The following is a 21,544-nucleotide window of genomic DNA, read 5'->3' as shown; positions in this document are numbered from 1 at the left end:
TACTTTCTGCACTTATAATATCTAAAATATCTGAGCCTGGCACAATGTATTTACTCCATTTACCCTCATTATTACAGCCAAACTGACAGGGACTGTAATTAACATTGTAGGTGTCTGTATGTGTTTGTGTGTCTCCCTCTGTATGGCAGCTGATGTGCCCACAAGCACACAAATAGACATCAACAGAGCTTCATAAAGGCTCAGATGCACAAAGCAAACTATCAGAACAAAGCAGAATGCACACTGTGGTGCAGGACCATTCATAAGCATCACAAAGCAACCAGGTGAGCACAACAACCAGGACGCATGAGTGAGTCAGGTTACTGTTCAATGAAAGGTTCCTTTCCCAATATAAACTCTGAGTAGACAACAGCTTTCATTGGCTGACACACATACTTTTAGCTCTAATAATGGAAAAATATGATTTTAATTTATATTTTTTACATTCTTCTGCAGTCTCTCTGTGTCGCACAGTGAGTCACACCGTAGTCATTTAATTGTCTGCATTTCTTTTCTGCCTCTGGCGACTCCACACAGCTGTTTCATATTTACATTTGTCAGGTACTTAAAGTATCATTTGTCTTTTCGCAGCTCTTTATGAGATGAGTAGGCTGATTTTATGTCACCCCATTTTCACTTTAATAAACGTCTCAAAAAAAAAAAAACACATCACAGTGCACAGAGCTTCAATAATCACTTACCTGCTTGCTACTTTGGATAAAGTCTTAAAACTAAATTGTTTCATAATTAATGCAGCTCTAAGTAAACACCAACTGACTGCTCTTTCTCGTGCTTTGTACGTGCCCCATGCAGTGAGCCCACCCACTCAAAGTGGGATGACAGCAGGCACAATGGTGTTACTGAACCAGGTTTTAATGACTAAATTCCTCCTTATTTTTCAGGTCTGTCCTTCTACAGTCGTGTAGCAGAGAACTGTGAGGAGGTGGCACACTTTAATGAGGTCAGTATCTTTATTTGATTTGTCATACAATAACCTGTGTCAATGGTGACCAATCAGCAATTATTAAGAATCCAGAATTGGCTGATTTCACTGGCTGCAGGTTCTGTTATTGAATTGAGGTGGAAAAGGTGAAAAAAGACACATTGCTGGTAATCACTGAAATGATCACTGTAAGATTTTACATTTACAGGAATAAGGCTCTGTGTTGTTTATTAGTCATTTGATGTTAATATCTTTAAAAACAGTTTTATCCAAAACATTGACAGCTGTTTAACAAAATCTTTATTTAATTCAAATAAATTCTGGCACACTTTAAGGATGCTAGCCTTTACTTGAATTAAGTGATTCAGCTGAGTTATTCTCACTGTATTCAGTACAAGTGTACAAGCCTGCTGTGTTCGTGAGTAAGAACGTTATCCCCCAAAAGATGCCAAATGAATGTCGGGTGACATAGATAGAAATGTTGCCCTTTTTTGTACTTTGAAAATCCTGGTGTAGAGAAAAGATGGACAAAGTGCTTGACTCTATACCAGCATACAGAGTGCAAATAAAAGGTGAATACAACGTGAAGCAATGTACATGCACAGAGTGTAAGAAACTGCTCTAAAAATAGAGGATCTATTGTTCAGTAATACCACTTCCTTTAAGAATGCAGTTGAATACTGTAAATGGAGATGCCTCAGAGGAAAACTGTTAGCAATACAAATGTACATCAAAAAGTACAGTTATAAGAAAGAAATGAAGGCCAAGGGATCAAGAGCGAAGTGCAGTAGGAAATCCACACAGAGAAAAATCCAAAGAGACAGAACAGAGGTAGGGGATATTTTGTGTGTTTCTGTATCTATACCCAATACAGTCCATGACCTGAATAGGAATTTCCTTTGTGATCCTCTACCATGAGTGTGTTGAAGTAAACAGATATGAAGGAATAGCAGAGTCACAGGAAAGGTGGCTGCACATATGGTTGAACATCAAGCCCAACATTTAGTGAATCAGTTTCATCCAAAAGCTGAATAATTGCATATTCAAAAGTATCCAGTTAAAGAGTTCAAGCATATTTATTAATAGCCACTCAGCTGCTGGAGGGGAAATTTCATTCACTCTGTAAATACTGAATACTGTGCAAAAGTCTTGAGCCACCCTTCGCTTGTTTATATTTTGCTAGGACAATGGCAAAAGGGTGCAGCGATTTATTGAGCAAACACACAAAATACACTACTATGGTCTGTCCTTCAAGCTCGGGTCCTCTACTAGAGGGCTCTGCAGGTACTTGGTGGTTGCAGCTTTTCTAGCGACCTCTTCATGGTTCCCATTTGCCTGTGGGAACCCCAGGTACTTGTAGCTGTCCTCTATGTCTGCAATGTTGCCTTCTGGTAGTTCAATCCCCTCAGTTCTGACTAAATTCCCTCTTTTTGTTATCATCCGACAACATTTCTCCAGTCCGAATGACATTCCAATACCATTACTGAATATCCTGGTGGTGTGGATCAGTGAATCGATGTCTCGTTCACTCTTGACATACAGCTTGATGTCATTCATGCACAGGCGGTGGCTGACAACTGCTCCCTCCATTCTGTAGTCGGTATCCGTAAGGCTTATATAGAAATGGGCCACCAAGACCCCACTGTTGTAATTTCTTAATGCTCATGCAGACACTTAGATAACTCCCAGCATGCCAATGCTAAGCTCTAGGCTGAAGGATCTTGCTTTAACACCTCATTACTGTTCTGATTCAAAAATTAGCAACCATTCGTGAGTGGCTCTTCCCTGCACATGGCTGACATCTCACCAAGTGGCTTTTAATCATCCTCTTCTGTTCGCTTATGGTCTATCAAGGTTAGAGAGGCGAGGCAGTGTTGAACAGTGTTGCAATTAAACTGGGCATTTCATGCTCCACTGCTTTAGTTAGGAAAAAGGTGGTTCCTTAAAAAGCCCTTCTTTCCGACTTAGAGGTTTCTTTCATTTGTAAAAGAAGGTTTCACTGTTTTACTTTAAATCTAGTAAATTGCATTATTCTGAGCAGCTGCATTGCTCTGAGCGTCTCTTTGAAAACCCAAAGGATTTACCTGCATCCCTCGGGTGGTGGTTGGTAAGTCTCTGATTTTGGTTGCTTTGAAATTCTGGGAAATATTCCCAATACTATTTCTGCAAGCTTCCATCACACTGTGAAACCAGCATTATGATGAATTCAAATGTAGACTCGTGTAAAGGAGCAGAGAGGGGAAATAAGAAAGAAATGAAGGCCAAGGGATCAAGAGCGAAGTGCAGTAGGAAATCCACACAGAGCAGAAGCCAAAGAGACAGAACAGAGGTAGGGGATAAGGAATGAAAAATGAAAAACAAACAGGAAAGCACTCTCAAATATATACAGTACCTTCCCAGAGGAGGTTTTACATCAGGCTTTCTGTTTTTTTCTCATTTTAAGCTGCTGGTTTTAACAGAGAAAAATGTTCTTCGTTTGATGGCTCACAAGCAGAGTGCTGCTTCCTTCCCTGATAACAGGGGCTTTTGTTTTCAGTCTAATCAGGAAAATGCTGAAATGACTGTACAAACTTAGCCTAGTCACACAGGCACACCCACAAACACACACAGACTCACACACACACAATCACAGACACGCGCTTTATGTGTACAGTCCCTGCAGAGGCAGCATTGTTTTTTGTATCATGATGTAAGATTAAAAAGAAGAAAACCAGACAAATGAATCCCAAAATATCTTTGACTCTGCATATAACTGGTATCAACTAAGTGGTGAGGCTGAAATGTGATTTCTTATGACAACCTCTCCCAATTCTCACATCTCAGTCTCGGAGTACTGGGGAGGTAGTTAGTGTCACTCAGCATCAATAACACGATCAAGCTTTCTATGGGATGAATTGCGCTTACAGTAGTTTCCGAGCCTGTGTGAATGTGTGCCTGTGTGAAAATGTTGCAGTGTTGTGTGCTGCTGGTGGCCAGGCGTACATTTTTCCCCCAGCCCCTGGGTCCTCATCACATCCCCATCGTTGTCTTCTTCAACCTTAGCAGTAAAACATTTGCATGGCTCAGTAGGCTCTGTCCAGCCCCTGGAGTTAAGGGCCATTAGCATAGAGCTGTGTGGCTTGATGCCGGTCCATGCATAATGATAGATGCCTTTGAACTAGTATTCGGATAGACTGGATGGGGAATTCATTATTCATTATATGGTGGGGCTTTTAGCTGGAGAACACCAGGGCTTCCCCCTGACTAGTTAGACACAAGCAGAGCAAAGAACAGAGAGTCCTGCATGCACTGCACATCGCCACAGAGTTCAGTTTTGGCCCTGCAGATATAACAATTTTAAGTTTTCAAACAAGATGTCAAGAGATTTGAACCATGCACTATAGATAGCATACAAATAACAGAAGGGCATTAGAAGATTCATTTTGCAACAGCTTCCAGTAATTTCCTATGATTCTAAGTGTTTTTTCAGAATTTGTACTTACTGTCTGTGTTTTTTCTGTATTTTCCTTACTGATAAAATCCCAGAATGACCCCGAATTATTCACACTTTCTACAAACTACACTTAAAGAATGGCAGCAACCGCTGACGCCGTTCTTGCGGATGACTGTGTTGAAGCCTCGAGTTTGGCAGTTTGTGTCATGGTCCTGGGTCGTTGACCCAGCGTTTTGTGTTTATTCTGATTTGTATTAGTTTAGGGGTTAACCTGAAGTTTGGTGTATTGTCAGCCCTACCTGTGTCTGTCCTTGGTGCTCTGTTCATGTCCCCGTGTTGTGTTGTACATCAGTCTGTTCCTGTTTTATTTTGAAGGCTCGTGTTCTGGATTTCCTGTTCTGTTCTGAAGGTCTGTGTCTGTTGTTATTGTGTTCAGCTTGTCTCCTCCGGTCCCCATGTGTATTAGGTTCAGCTGTTCTTCCCTCCTGCGTGTGATTACCTTGTGTGTGTATATTTAGTGGGTGTCGGTCTGTGTTCGTTGTCGGCTCGTCTGCGTTCCTCCGTGTATCTCTGCATTCATCTGTGTTTCTTGGTATCCTGGTCATTGGTCTGCGTCTCTCTGCTCCGCTCTCCGTTTTGTAAGATTTCAGGTTTGATCTTTAGTTTCTCCCAGTTTAGGTTTGTCATTACTCATGCTTCGTTGCCTGTTTTTTGCCACTGCCACCTTTGAAAATAAACGTCACTCGTATCATCAGTTTGCTGCATTTTGGGTCCTCCTTTTCCTCCACACCACACGGCTCCCTCCGCCAGCCGTGACAGTTTGGCTGTCGACATGTTTTATAGACATCACAAGCTAGAGGAGGTCAGAGTGAGAATGTGAGGACACTGCAAGCTCAGACAGCGGCAACTTGTCAACCACATGGGAACCAGGCTATAAAGTGTTCTGTTCACACCATAGTTTTCAAAGGGAACATCATGGTTTATTGAAGAAGACGTGAAACTTGTGACTGAGGATATAAACCAATCGGGCCATCCACTTTTATAGGCATTCTGACTTTTCCTTGCAGTCAGAGGAGTTCATGCTGGTTATTAGCAGAAGTGCAGGTGAACAAACTCCAACATCTTCCTTAAATTCTGATATATTTATCTACTAGCCTCCTCAGTTTGTGAGCATTTGCTTTTATAAATAAAATCACACTATTCTCATCTTTCCTGTCAGTTAATATTGTCACGGTCCGGGGCAGCGGCCGTGTGGAGAGCGGAAGGAGGACTCAAAACGCAGCACTTATTCAGGTGTGAGGGTGATTTATTGATAATATCCAATATAAAGTGGGGATGGTAAAACAGAACTAAGGATGAACTAACTGGGAGAAACTACACAAAGAAATAGCAAACCTGAGCATGCAGGGAGAACAGCAGGGAGAGCACGCAGGGGATTACACCAGGTATGAACACAGACGAGGAGCAGAGGAAATCACACACTATAAGTACACAAAGAGACACTGGGAAATCACACACAGGTGGGGGAAACAGCTGGACCTGATTAACCTGACGAGACAGGGGAACACTAACACCAGGGACCAACAGAGGGAGCACAAACCCAGAACCCAGTGTCTAAAATCCCAAACACAAACCATCCCAAAACAGCCATGAATAATAATGAAAGTAATAACAATAAAGAACATAAACATAAAGTCACTGAGTCATGGTCGCAGGACCATGACAAATATGATTCATAGTTTGCTGAAATGGCAGCTGTATTCAGTCTCAGCTAAAATTCTGGTCAGCCTGACCAGTCCTATGAATTTGCTGGCATATTGTGGTTCATCAAAGTGAGCAGGAGGAGACCTCAGTGAGTTTACGTCCAAGCTACTTCCTACTGCTCATAGATAATCATGTTTGGGAAGCCAGTATTCAAGTAAGGCCTATTTGTTATATGAGAGTGGAACGTATCACTGTCAGGGTGAGGTTTTTAAACTAATATACGCTATACTACGTTCATATACTGTAAGTCACCTGAGCATAAAAGACTCTTAAAACATAAGTTGAAGGATTCACTGTGATCCACCTCTGGAGATCACATTTCAGTGCTGCTTCACTTGAACACTTGACCACCAGTATTGAGTAGAAGCAGTTTCCAGAGGAGCAGACACAAGCTGGAATACTGCTGATGCTAAAAATAGATAATAAACTTCACCGGGTTTTAAGATTCAGCGTTGCTCCAGGGAGGAGCTTTCCCAACTCTCGGTATACTGAATAAATGATGACCTTAGCAGAATATTTTCTTTGCTGGTATAGAGCTGGAGGGAAGGTAAAGTGGAAATTTGAGCAATGAAAATAAAGGAAATAAAATGCATAGGTGCAAATTATTGTGTAGAAGATAATCCCAAGATTTTGTTTTGAGTGTGATTTATGCATTACATTATTTATTCATACTGGTTTTCTATGAATGAATTATAAAACTACCGGTTTAAAGAAGTGTAGGTCAACACAGAAACATAATTTTCTTTAATAACAACTGTATAGTAACAGCTGTGTAAAAAAGAGAGTTTTTATAGGACAGTTTGGATACTTTTACTGTTTTCACAGAATTTAGGAGGGTTAGTAGCTTTCAGATGCTGCTGATCAAATGCACTTGATTAACAGATAATCAACAAATGTGAGTTCATCAGCTGTGTGTCAACACAATGCCACTATGTTCCCAGGAGTGGTTGTTTCAGCAAATTAACAACAAGTTCAGACCCAGCAATGGTCAGAGAATTGGCAAGAAACCCAAGCGCGACTCTAGTCTCAGTTAGCATGTTGAATAATGAAGTTAATAAACAAATATGGGTTGTTTGCAAGGTTTGCCTTGAGAAATTCAATTAAATTCAGTTCAATTTTATTCATATAGCAGCAAATACCAAGAAAAGTTGCCTCAAGCTAGGGCTGCTCGATTATGGCAAAAATGATAATCACGATTATTTTCACTGAAATTGAGATCTCGATTATTTGACGATATTTATTTAACCCTTTAAGACCTACCATAGAACCAAGTCCGCCAGAGCTTATATATATATATTTTTTTTTACATGCTGTAGTGCCATTTGTGGGAGCATTTCAAGTTGCTATACATCAATACAACTGTTATAGCCCATATTTTAATAATATGTATGCATTAAGTCCATAGTAACTACATTAATTGCAAAAAAGTGCAATAAACTACAAAAAAATTTAAAATCGTTTTTGGTTTTTTGTTACATATATTTCTACTTGGGGAAATTTAAGAGGCTTATCCCTCAAAACTTTAAATACAAAAAAGTTGCAAAAAATAGTTTCCCACCACAGGAAATTTATTTTGAGTGTCTTCATAGTTTTATTTTGGAGATTTTTGCAAAGCTATATGTGGAAGGAAACCGTGACCGAGGACAAGCTGATGGCATCAGATGTAAGTACAACTCCTCCGGTTTCATATGCAAAACAAATTATTGCGCTAGCTTACGCGGTTCCGGTTCTACAGGGATTTAAAGGGTTAACAATAACAATGTATTGAATAATGACTTTAAAAAATAATATAAAATAGTGTGCAAATGTTTGCAATATAAAAAAATAAATGAAAAATGTAAACATCTATGTTTAGTGAACTTTGCAGTGTTGCTCTGTGGTGCAGCTATGACACCGTAGCAAAGTTTACACACTATGTCTACTTGATCCACGTCTGACTCCGCGAATCCATAATGTTTCCACACCACTGAAGTTTTTTTTACCTCTCTTTTCAACCAACGGCAGTCACTCTCCTCTCCAAATAACTTCTGCTTAGCTTTCCGAGATTTCCGAGCTTCCCTCGGGTCCTCTTAATTGTTGTGACGCGTGTTCGAAATGCAGAGAGGTGCGCTCGATTTGCCACACGGAGCAGCGCGAGAGTAAAGCACGAGGGAGGGGCTAATAATCGGCTCAGTCATTTTTAATGATCGTTGAAAGCCCAGATCGTAATCGTGATTAAAATTCGATTAAGTGAGCAGCCCTACCTCAAGGAACTTTATGTTGTAAGGTCAAGACCCTACAGTAATACAGAGAAAACCCCAACAATCACTTTATCCGCTATGAGCAAGTACTTGGCAACAGTGGGATGGAAAAAATAGACAGGAAGAAACCTCCAGCAGACCAGACTCATGGCGGTCATCCGCCATGTACTTTCTAAAATGTTAACCTTGTAAAAAACTGATTTATATTGCACTCACTATATGTCTGAGTGATAACTTTCTCCCAGTATCTTACTTAGAGAATACCTAGAAGAGAAGCTGCTCTTATATCCACAAGGGAGCCTATGCAGAAGGAGTTTGATTTGCAGAGCTACCCTCCACAAGTCAGACATATAGGGGGTAGCTCTGCATATTTGATTTAGCAGAGTTTTTACATCTCCGCTGGGGTTCATGTACCCAGAACTCAATCAGGGATCTTTTCCTTGTTAAGCAAATGCATAAAGCAGAAACATGTGATTCAGTTTATATTTACTATACTATGGTATGTTATGATGGCTTCGCTGTAGCAATAACACAACACATTTATGTTAATTATCAAAGAAGATGATTTCTTTCTCAGATTTGAGATGCTGACCTGTCATTTTTTATATAACATATCTAGATAAATATCGGATAAATGTGCACTGAATGAACACAGAGAAGGATTTCTGTTGTTGCAAAGAAGGAGAACAAAAAAACTGCACTTCAGCGAAAAGAAAGTTTTTACTTGAGGCGTGAGTGCTATCTCTTAGCACAAGAGCATCTATTTTTAAAGAGTTGTGAAGCCCTTTACTTGACAAGTGTGTGGTCAATTATTTCTGCACCATCTGGTTTCCAGCAGCAGAAACTAGAGAACGGAGAGCAGTTTTATCAGAGTCCAGCTTGACAACAAAATAAGACTTTAGTGAATTAACTAGATAACATTCTTTTAGGTGGCTTCAAAGCTATTCAATTTCAAGAGAAAAGGAAGGCTTGAATTCATGACTGAGCAATCCACTTGTCTCTCGCAGGGCTAGTAATATTTTCAGTAACAGTTTTCAATTCAGTGTTACTAATGAAGACAGTCAGCTCAGTAATATTTAAGACAGAAAACAGCATTAACAGGAATTCCTGCAGCATGTTTTCAGCCTACCACAATCACTGATAAATATGCACAAATCCTGGTTGAATGAACTGTTCTGACTGAATTAATGTCACCATGTCTTCAGCCATGGCATTGTATTTGACACATGCTATAAATTAGACTGAGATCAATGTAGAAACACTGAAGCATGCAGAGAAAGTGACATACGAGCTGAAGAGGAAGTGAAAACTGGGATGGACAGTTGAATTGGAAAAAGTAAATTGAGCCCAGGTTTGTGGTGATGAGGAGGGCATGTAAGCAGAGTGCTGTCAGTGATTTCAACAAGATCGAGTTTCTAAGCAGAACCGGCTTATCAGAGATGCTGTTTCATCTGTACACACACATACGCACACAAACACACACATTACCAGCTCAGTATCATGGCAAAGCAACAAAAAATTAGACAATGTGTATTATGTTCATGTGCGTGGACACAAACTGCCCTTTTGTAGTGGGAGTCAGTGCAATTAGTAATGACTACCAGTGTACTTCAGCTGGAAGTATGATTTTTATTGTCATTCCAACACATATATTTGCACGAGTCGAAGCAAAATTGTAATTGGGTGCAATTAAAAGGCAACAAGAATGAGAACATGAAAGAGCAACATGTACACAAACTAGGAACAGACAGCTTGAGCTCATTCACACTGTCATTTAGAATAAATAAGAAAATATGAAGAATAAACAAGAAGCACTCCAGAAGCTCAAACCTCTGCCAAAGCAGCTCACTCTCTGGGCAACATTTAATTTTAATGGGGCAGTTACGTATTTTGTACACCTTCATTCATTTTATATACTCTCAATTATAAAAATATATCATTTCTTTGTTCTTTTTACTTTAAGAAGTTTGTAGTGCAGTAAAAATCATGTTGCTATAACGAACAAAGGCAGCTTAATTTTAAGCACTTGTGTAAATTTATTTTACCTTGAGGACGAGACCAGAGGTTAAAAGTCATGTGATGTTAAGAATTCCTGTATATCACTCAATAAATACCAATATCTTGTCAATACAAACAACACAGTAAAAACATTTTTAAATAGCTCTGTCTAGCATTATTATCACTTTGACCATCAGATCAATCTACTCACCTTTAGGAGAGGTCAGAGGTCAAGTCTAATATGATATTTTAAATCTTTATAAAGTGCTTTTTACATGTTAACAACATAATTACTAATTACGTAGACAGTGTCTACGTAATTAGGCTTTTTTCAGTTTTTGACCTATATATTAAGGTCAATCATTAAGTTGACCTTAAAGACCTGTGGTGGGTGCAAGCCAGATTTTAATGGATTGCTAACACGACCCCATGACCTCTACACTCCTACAAAGTTTTATCAGAGTTCATTCAAAACTTCTCGAGCTATTGTGTTTACAGACAGAATGCCACGCACCCACACAAATGCTACCAAATACAGAAGCTCTTTGTCAGAGGTAATAAGAAAATTTAAGGTACAGTGGATAGTGCAAATGCAAGATGTTTCTCATGTTTTTGACCTTTATCTGGCAGCAGCAGACTACAGAGCACCACCAGAGTTCAACAATCTGACAGCAGAGGCTGTTCCTGAGTCTGGTGGTTCTGCACTGCAGCCTCATGTCAAGCCTCTTGCATCTGCTTGTATAGATGTGTGGTGGTGCAAAAATAGGTTCAGAACTAAGCCCCCAAGTCCAACACGCCTCAGCCTCCTGAGAAAGTAGTGATGCTGATGTACCTTCTTAACTGGGAAGGGAGTGTTATGGCTCCAGGTGAAGTCCGCAGAAAGATGTTCTACAGAAAAGTAAAATGTTTCTGAGCCTAAGCATGACTAAGCAACCTCTAAGGCAGCTTTGAGCTCTAATTTGGTGAATAAACCGAACCAGACAGTGATTGCAAATAAATGCCTACAGCAAATAATTAAAAACAGCAAATGAAAGTCTTTTTGTTCTCATCACTGCCATTAAAGAGTAATCTGCTGCATTACTTGTTGAAAAAAAATCCTAATAATAAGAAACTAATTTTTAAGTATATGCTAACATTTAAATGGTAAATGTACTGATTTGTATATAATGATTTTCTGTTCCTCTGGAGCAGTCAAAGCTTTTTATACAATATGCCTCATTTACCCATTGGACCATTCATACAAGCGCTTTTCTATGCTTTTTCTGACTAAATTCTTCCTATTTAACATGCACAATTTGTGGTTCAGTATCAGGGATCAAACCACAAATGTTCCATTTAGTAGATGACCTGCCCAATTTTCTAATTTATAGTCAACTGTGGTGACTGTAGCTCAGGAGCTAGACCGGGTCGTGTACTAATCAGAATCATCAGTTGGTGGTTTAGTTTTACTCAGCATGGTTGTGAAGATAACCATGTGTTCCACAATGATAACACATTTATTTGATAAAAATGAATTAAAATCACGCTGGACAGTAAAGAAAGAAAGATGATAATAGAAAAAGCTGAGCAGTGAAATTTATTGTTAAGTTTCTGTATGTTGGTGAAGTGAAGTTCTAGCATTGAGGGATGAACTCATGCAGAGGTGGACTCACACTGGCACATCAGAAAAACTTCAATGCTATAGCATGTGGATGCAGCTGGTGCATATGTAGCCTGCTGGTAATGGAGCTGCAATCTTTTTGCAGTCTCCCTTTATCTCCTTTACCCTTTAAGGATAAAGCCTGAAGAATCAAAGTTTTGACGACTACAACATTATAAGGTTGTAAGAAGCCTGCGAGTTTGACCTGACTTTACAAGCTGTAAGAAGAATTTTCCTACTGTCAGTGCAGTGCACGTCTTTAAAAAAATATTTTGTTCGTAATTAATAATGGAGGTGTTTTCATTTTCTGTGTCTGTGGCAACAGTCATGAGATATAAAAGGATGGTGAGTGGAGGGAAAACTGAGGTCATCCATTTGTTCACCATGATGCTAGAGCGTGGGTTCACAGCAGTAATGGCTTTTCCTCAGCTTCGCATTTAGCCGCTCTGATAGGGCGCTGTGGTCTCAAGGCTTGTGGTTAGTGACATCAGTTCTGTCACTTTTAATGAGCGGCCTCACTCTGGCAATTAGGCGTTGTACAATGCAGGGGGTTGGGCGTGGGAGTCTGGGAATAGGAGTAGTGTAGTATTCAGGCAAGCTCAGAAAAGAATGGAGCAGATCTAAAATAAGATTAGTGTTCGTTTGCCTTTTTAAAAGCATCATTGCAGCGGTTGCTTCTCCAGTTACTCTCACATATTCCTAGATTCACATAATCAGTGATGCATTTTGATAAAGCAAGCCAGCCTGAATGGTAGAGTAGGCGCATTGCAGCAGTTACATCAGTCAGTGTTTGAAGCACAGTGACTACTGACACTTGAAGGTCGAGTTTGTATAACTGGAAAACTTTACAATCCATAACACTGTCTGACTACACATTGTTAGTGTTCTTTTTTACTAATATAACTTTTTGGCTAATTCTGGCTGACTGTACAGGGGCTTAATTGACATCAAAACATTAATACAGAATACATATTAGCACAGGTTTAACCCTTGTATGGTGTTCGGGTCTGTGAGACCCGTTTTCAGTTTTTTTCAAAAGAAAAATGAAACAATTAATTATTTTTTCAACCTGAAATTCATTGGCTTTGGCTTATTTTCTGTGAAGAACATAAATCCGAACTAATTTTCAATGACCTCATACTGTACCTCCCCCCACGCATTTACATTACATACAAGGTGTTCGGGTCCACTGGACCCAGGTCTAATAAAAGTGTTGAAAGTGTAGGTCATGTGTTCCCACACTCTGGCTTCCTCCTTTCTGGTGCTGCTGATAGTGTTTTCTTCCCCACCTGCACAAAGTTGCAGCATTGTTGAAAATTCAACTATCAACACCGTCTGCTCTTACATTCCCACACATTTTACCCTCTTTCTTGAGGGATCCAAATTTTATTTTCTCATACCCTGTCCCACCTGCAAATTAGGGGCATAATACTATAAATAAGACTTTGCCAGTGTGGTTCTTTATCACAACTGATCAAGATGGCAAAAGATTATCTGCTGCGAGGGCCATCCAGTTGATTTTGGAAGAGAGAGGGGCTTCGGATGATGATGTTGACAAAGAGGTTTCAGAATATTTCACATTTCTGAAAATTCAGAGTCTGACAGTGACTTTGAAGAAGAGGATGAAGTTGAGCACCATTTAGTAACAAAACGAAGACGAGTACCCCATCTGCAGCCAGCTCCAGGACCAGAACAAGCCCACCAGACAGCAAGTGAAGAAATATGGATGTCAATAACTGGTGAAATCGAATGGTGTTCTTGCCCAAGAAATGAGCCACCCTACAGAGCTGTTACTGTGATAAGCCAGGGCCAACACGGCTGACAGTTACTCATGTGCAGGACATCAAGTCTTCATTTGAGCTTTTCATCCCAGATTCCATCCAGAAATTTTTTCTGGATTGCAGTAATCTAGAAGGTGGAAGGAGATTGACCAAATTCATCTAAGAACCCCAAAGGCCTACTTTGGGGTTCTTATCCTTGCAGGAGTTTTCAGGTCCAAAGGGGAATCCAAAGAATCCCTGTGGGATGCAGAAACCGGCAAGAACCTTTCCGTGCATCAATGTCTCTGGAAAACTTCCACAAAATTTCCAGGATTATCCATTTTGATAACCGAGACGACAGGCCAGCTCGACGGCAGAGAGACAAGCTAGCTGCCATCAGGACAGTGTGGGATAAGTGGGTGCACCACCTCCCCTGTTTTACAACCCTGGGCCTAATGTCACCATTGATGAGCAGCTGATCCCATTTAGTTGTGAAACATATTGCTTCACGTGTAAATGTGTTGTGTCTTTCCACTCACTCCACTTGATTATAACTGATTTATTTTTTTATAACATTTTATATAAAAAAAAAAGAATCGAGAAGCACTTTAATTCATAAATGTGATCTAACAAAGGTAAAGAGAAAAAATTAACCATGTTTGCTGTTCATATGGCTTGTAATTGGGATGAAGTAAACATCTGTTCAGTAATTTAACATAAAATTGTTTGATAGTGTTAATTTGGAAAGCCAAAACTCTAGCGGGTCCACCAGACCCATGAACACTGGCTGAGTAACAAAAATATGAACACCACACAAGGGTTAAATAATAGTATCTATCATGGCTGCATTCCCTGAAAGTAAGGCAAACCAAGGGTTGTGGTGTTTTGTGCATACCAATACATTATTGTAGCTCACAGAGATGTGAGTGTTATTTTTCCACTTTGAGAAGTCCAAATGTCTTCTGGAAATTCTGTGAAAAGGCTCTTTTTAGCCCATCGGAGAAGGAAAATAAGTGTTAAGAATAAAATGAATGATGGCTACACTCTATTCAAATTTCCTTAAAGCCATGACAGTGTGACAGAGTTGCGATGAATCGTTGTAGAGCCTATGACGTAACCTATATAAGTGTCTGGCGCTGCAGGCCAGCCTTCTTCTGTGTAGCATTAATTACCTTGTGCTGATGTCCTGGTGATTTACATGCAGTGCCAGGCAAAACAAATAAAATCCTGGCACTTTTTTTTCTTCTGGTCGTCTCTTTGATGAGAGACCAGAGGCAAATATATTTGTCCCTCATCTCTTCGCATCCATTCTGACATGCTTCGCAATTCCCCTTCAGGAATTTGACATCTGTTATACTGAGGCTAATTCTTTATGTCGAAGCTATGACTGTTATACTCACTGATTCATTCAAGAACTGCATTGAAAAAATAGCAGGAAACTCACAGAATAACTAGTGTTACACCGGTGCACATCAGGTTACAGAGTAGGTTTATGTTGTAGGGTTTCACGGGGATTTGCGGTTACGTACCTATGCTGAAGATTCAGCAAAGAGTAAAAATCAACTGTGATCATATCAACTGATCCCTGAAGCTTTTTTACTGGTTCATGAAAAGCCAGTTACCACTTACCATTAATAATTAACAAGAACTTTTTTAAAAACATGAAACATCTACTGTAGCTAAGGAAACGGAATGTTTTTTAGAGAAGAAAGCTTTGCTAAACAAAGTGTGCATTATTCTGTTGACTAAAGTTTTGATTTTGTCACCACTGTGTGTCAGTTTTTTCCACGGCCAGATGTGTTAACATCTGTGGGATCTTTGCCAGGATGTTCACTTTATTGTAACTTTGTTGCCTCTTCTTTCTCGGTCAGAAAGTCTTCACTTTTTCAGAGTGGTCTTGTACACTCACCATGCACTTCATTGAGTACAGCTGATCTATTAGCTGATCACAAAGCAGCAACTCAGGGCATTTAGGCAAGCAGACAAAGGTGATTTAAGTGACTTTGACTATGACATGTTGTTGGTGCCAAATGGGCTGGTCTGAGCTCCCCAGAGTTCAGAGAAAAAGGTCTTAAAAAGAGAAAATATGTAGTGAGGGGTAGTTCTCTGGGTGAAAATGCCTTGTTGATGCCAGAGGTCGGAGAAGAATGGCCAGACTGCTTTGTTCTGACAGGAAGGCTACAGATATTGGGCAATAGAAGATTAGTAAAACATTGCCTGGTCTGATGAGTCTTGAATTCTGTTGTGACGCTGGGATAGTGGTACCAAAATTTGCCATAAGTAACATGAAACCTTGTAACAACAAATTTACCGGCAGCTTTTGTTGGGGGTGAACATGAGCAGGGAGTCTAATACCTGCAAATCTTCAGTAGGTTGTTTTCTTTTAAGTATGTTTAATTTTAATATTTTATTGCCCTGAGCCTGAAAAAGTAAAATTAAACATTTGGCTAAATCACAATTGTCACATAATCACATTATTTATTCATGCCTCTTTTACATTTTAAATAAATAGAGCTAAGTAAAGAAAATTGCAGTGCATGCAATCTACCTAGCAGGGTGAAGCACAAAAAGGGAATCTTCTTTGTCTTGTATATAATATTGTCATGGTCCCTGTGCCCTGCTGGTCAATCCTCTATTGGGCAATATGTTTGTGGTTTGTTTGCTCTCTCGCCCTCTCTCTCTCTCGCCACGGCGATGCTCACTGCGGGCTCCCGCTGCTGGCCCACACACCTGCTCATCACCACACCGGCCGCTGATCCCAGCTGATTACTGCACTACTTAGATGGCGAGTCTGCACTAGTCTTCGCTGGATCGTTGAACTATCAGCGTCAGTCAAACTTGTGTATCTGCCAACCTGTATCTTGAAAGCCCTTTGTTATTATCCCGCTAACCCGACCTTTTGTGTTTAGATCGTTTTTGGAACCGGATTCTGAGAGGAGTGACTGAGGAGGAGCTTTTGTACAGAAAGTGTGGAGCACCTTTTCCCCTAACCCTGTTTCCCACGGACCCTGGCGACCCGGACCCGTTTCCCCTGCACATTGTACATAGCCACTTGGTGATTGTGTTCACTGTGAATAAACGCACTGTTCTTCGCTTAAAGGGAAACCCTGGCCTGCGCCTGAGTCTCTTTCGGAACCCCTAACAAATATCAACGTTTTTTCATTAAATAAAAAGCATAGATTGAAAATTGAAAAACTGGTGCTCCTTTAAGGCTTAATTTTGAGTTTAATTTTGCATAGCATAACCAGAAATTGCTCTGTTTGCAGACACTTGTTTACAACTGAAGCCCACCAAGCTTTTCCACTTTCCCACCTCTCATTTTGTTTATCTGTCCTGTGCAGGTATTTAAACCACTGTAAGCATTTTGTCTGTCACGGTGGCTACAAAAGCCTCAGGCAGCATAAGCAGCTTAAGCTTTCTTGTTGTGGATTCCTGTCTGTGTTATTTTAGCAATAAGTTGTTCTGAATAGTATACCAAAGCAACATAACAGACATGACAATGCTATAAACAGATGTTTAAAGGTGGTGCGTGTCAAAAAAAATAGTAGGAAAACAGGAAATGTTTACAAGCACTTAGACATATAACACGCATGTTTGTATTGAGTTTACATTCACTGATTAAAATTTGTGCTTCTCTGACTCTTGGGAAATTAATATGGCTGCCCAATCTCCCTGGTGTTGTATAAACAATTCCTAATCACACAGTAGTGTGTATCATTTGACTTGAAGTGTGTGTGTTATGCAGTGGTGTGTGTGTATAGGGCATTAGCTGTGCGCGCTGTCATTTGTGCACCATTAACACCATGCTGGGGCCTCCTTTTCGCACTCTCGGCTGTTCAAACATGCCGGAGGAGATTCGGTATTAAATGAGATGTGGCGCGGCTGTATTAGCCACTACCTCAGACAACGACTGTCACTTCAGGATGTTTTCAGGCTTTGAGGGTGGTGGGAAAGAAGGGGCAGTACTAGCTTCTTCTGACTGAAACCTGGGAACACAGGCTGCAGATCCTGAAGGTTGAGTATGCATGGACTGATGTTAATGCACACTTACAGGCCTGGCCACAGATCCTTGAAGGTCTAACAGTAGCAGGTGGAAACCACGGGATTCGCTAATGGGACGGTCTTGATGGATCTCTTGTCTGACAGCCTGCAGTGTTCTCCTAAGTCAGAGGCCCATATCAGCAAGGGGCGAATTACTTTTAAATCACCTGTGCAACATTTATCCCTGTGCCCTTGTGAAGACTCTTTCCCGTCATATTGTACAGCAAGAGGCTTAGAGGTGATTTACTGAATGTGAATCAACACCTGTATGTATGATGGGGCTAAATTTATAACTTACATTTGTTTCTTTTATCTTCTGGTCTCGCCCTGTCATAGTTAATCAACACAGGTGGAGTGAGTAATGCATCACAATTGGATGTCATACTTTATTAATGGAAGCAGTAAAAGCCAATTAATTGCTTTTACCACATCTATCATACTTTCCTTAAAAGGCTAACTGCTAAGTGTTTTATAATTCTCGAGTCCCTTTAGTGTGGGGATTAATGAATCCAAGTAATTCACTCTTCCGATGTAAAGCTGGTAGCAACAAACCTGAAGAGAGTTTGGATATATTACTTTGCTGAAGTCAGCTGTGATTAGAGGTTTGAGAAAGAAAGATTGTTCAAGCTTATTTTCATATAAAAAACCAGTGGAATGTTTTCAGAATAAACTGTGATTTTGTTATATAAATGATAACCAGCAGGTGGGCTCGCCTGTATAAAAGCAGAAGCTTTAGCATTTTGTTGGAATGAAGCATTTAGGTGTGTGTTAAGACAATGCTATAATCTTCCCAGGTATGGATGTTCCAACAAATCTACACCAATGTCCATGCAAAGCTCAGAGACACTGCAAAACCCAAGAGCTATATCTCAGACACTACAGGGCTCAATTAGAATGTTAAAGGTGAAAGTTCATGACAGTATAATTAGAAAAAGATTGAAGAAGTTTGGAAATTTGCACAGGTTGCCAGGAGATGGCCTATTTTTTAAAAGAACATAGCAGCGCGGCTTAGTTTCATCTAAACAAACCAGAAGACTTCAGGAAAAATGTGTTTTGGACAGATGTGACTAAACTCTCATTTGTCCAAAGGACATTGTTTCAGTGGTCAATTTTCATGAAGATTTTGCACTTGTTTTGCTTACTCAGCCGTCTTGCAGTTGCTGACTTGGCGATAAATTCCTCTGTTTACCAAAGTTGTCCACAGTCAAATGCTAAAAGTGGTTCTACAAGCTACTGAATCATAAGGTGCACTTGATTTTTTACAGGACTGAATAAATTCCTGTGACAAAATTCTTTTACCGATGTCTGCAGCCAGTCTTGACTCTGCATTTTATTAAGATTGATGCTCTCAAGTCATATCATAGCAGTCCAACTCACTTTAAACAAGCTTTGGATATCTGTTGGCAGTAATATGTTTTACCCTGTAAACGCACGCGTTGCCTGCGTTTACAGGCAACGCAACAATATATGTTGTTTTTAAAGCTTTCATTTATAAAATAATACAGCTACATTTTAAAGAATCAGCCACCTAGATGAGTGTAGAAGAAAAATTTAATCTCATTAGATAGTAAATATTGTCTAGATGTATCAGACTCTCTTTTCTGATTCATATAAAATGATAACAACTCATCTGTTTAGATGATTCAATTTAAGTCTCCATATAGACAGCAATATAATTTTCACTCAACAGGACCTTCAAGAGAGATATCGTTTCGATGATTATTTGTCATCGAGTAAAGAAAAATGATTTCAAATGAACTTCAGTCTTTGGAAATATAGTAAAACTGTTATTCAGAGCTAATTCCTTTTAAAATGCTAATTAACAGTTATCCCTCAAAGCTATCCTCAGACTCACAAACAGGAGGATAATAAATACATTTTCATTGGATTTTTGCTTAGCTCCTGCTTTTTCTTGTTTTCACTGATGCAAAAGTTATCAGTAAGCTTGGTTGGTGCAATATAACCTGGAGATGTTCAGCGTGATGAATAAAACATCAATAAAAAAATCCCTCCTGAACAGTGTCTCTGTAGCTGCTGGTGATTTTTAGAAAAAGAAAATCAAGGATACTGCAAAGTAACAGACGCATGCTGACATAGGGCCTTGAATATAGTCCGGGACTTTGGTTGACTTTTTTATTTTTGCCTATACTTAAGTGAGAAGATAGATAGTACTGTGTATTTTACCTTGAACTTAAAGGAATTTTATCTAGTAAACAGTTAGATGGTGGATAAATTAATCAGTTGAGAAAAATTGATTTTGGAAAAGTGTTGATAATTGCCATTTCAATATAAAAATAATAATAATAATAAGTACACAAATCAGATAAATTGGAAGTTATAGTTATAGTATAGTTGAACTAATGTGCAAAATCATAGGCTGCATATAAAAGATAGAATGTGGCCACCATGATGAAGTGGAATAGCCTGACATTAACATAGCACTTGTTTAGTTTTACAGGCAACGCAAAGCACTTTAGACTGCATGTCACATATTATCTCTTGAGGTCAAAACCCTATGCCATGCTGTTAACATGCATTTATCTTTAATGCTCTCCAGTTTTAAAATCTGAGTCTGCAGGAACTTTTTTGCAACCTCAAGTGGCAATTAGATGAACTGTTTTTGCCATTTATGCAAAGGCTCCATCTGTGAGGTTACTGCTTGGAGAAAACAAGCAATTTAATGGTGTCACTCTGAACATAACAGAACTTGTCACTTTTTTCCGTGCATATAATTGATTGCATTTGCATGTAATCCGAATAATCAATGCTGCATGTTAGCTGCAACCTGACCATGTTTTTTTTCTCTTTTTCAGACATTTCGATGGCCCATTGCCAGCAAGCTGGATGGAAATGAAATGCTAGAGATCCAAGTGTACAATTACAGCAAGGTCTTCTCCAACAGGTATGGTGCTGTTTACTAATTCAAGCCCCCCAGACAGCGCTTCAGAGTAAATTGTCTATGTTTGCCTTCCTGCCTTTCTGTTGCAACCTGTGACCACCCCAGACTGACACATGATGCATGTAGCTAACCTAATGAAGGAAACGCTTAAATTCCCCTAGGGGTTTGCTCTAAATTGACTCACCTGTATGCAACAGACTGCAAACAGCAGCCAGGGCTGAGTAAGCATCACGCCAGAAAGTGGGCAGAGGTAATGAAACAGTATTAAAGTCTTGGTAACAGGCATATTTATCATTTCACACACTCCAAACAGTCAGATCATTTTAGAAAAAAACCATCCGGTCCTGTAGCTGATGATACAACTGAAAGTTGAGTATCATTGCTTTTACAATATCCGTAGGTTTAAAGACAAGTCAGACAAATGTTTCATTTTTTTTTAATTGTGTCATAGCTAATATGTTTTTACTGACACATCCCAACCTCACGAGGTGTAATCATGTGAGAACCAACTAAAAATATTACTGTGAGGTTCATCTGACCTGAATCATGGGTGCAGCATGACACTAATAACTTATAATGCTTTGTCTACAGAGAAGAGCCTTATTTTTCTGTCACCATTTCTCGCATGTCTGAAAGAACACATTCCTATTTCATCAATCCAGCCGTCCAACTAGGCCATGTAACTGCTCTTGTACTCCTTGCACATTAGTATTTCTTACATTTCAGATATGTATTCGACCTCTTGATGCTCATACCTGTGTGATGCCTTTTGAGAGCTGCCAAAATGCATGTCACCCGAATACATCCTGTATGAACAGAAATGGAGC

The 21,544-nt window shown here is 39.6% G+C and overlaps 1 protein-coding gene across 3 annotated transcripts in view; it reads left to right on the top strand.

Annotated features, from left to right (window-relative positions):
* otofa (otoferlin a) overlaps nt 1-21,544 on the top strand; it is an 86,643-nt gene that overhangs the window by 3,847 nt on the left and 61,252 nt on the right. For all 3 annotated transcript variants that reach the window (XM_080883641.1, XM_080883643.1, XM_080883642.1), the window contains exons 2-3: nt 903-961; nt 20,632-20,720. In XM_080883641.1, the coding sequence (XP_080739767.1) occupies nt 903-961; nt 20,632-20,720 (148 nt within the window). The remainder of the gene's footprint in view (nt 1-902; nt 962-20,631; nt 20,721-21,544) is intronic.

The sequence above is a fragment of the Rhamphochromis sp. 'chilingali' genome, assembly GCF_963969265.1.
Source record: "Rhamphochromis sp. 'chilingali' genome assembly, chromosome: 5".
Lineage (NCBI taxonomy): Eukaryota > Metazoa > Chordata > Actinopteri > Cichliformes > Cichlidae > Rhamphochromis > Rhamphochromis sp. 'chilingali'.
Note: the sequence above shows the minus strand (reverse complement) of the source record. Positions and strands in the feature narration are given on the sequence as shown.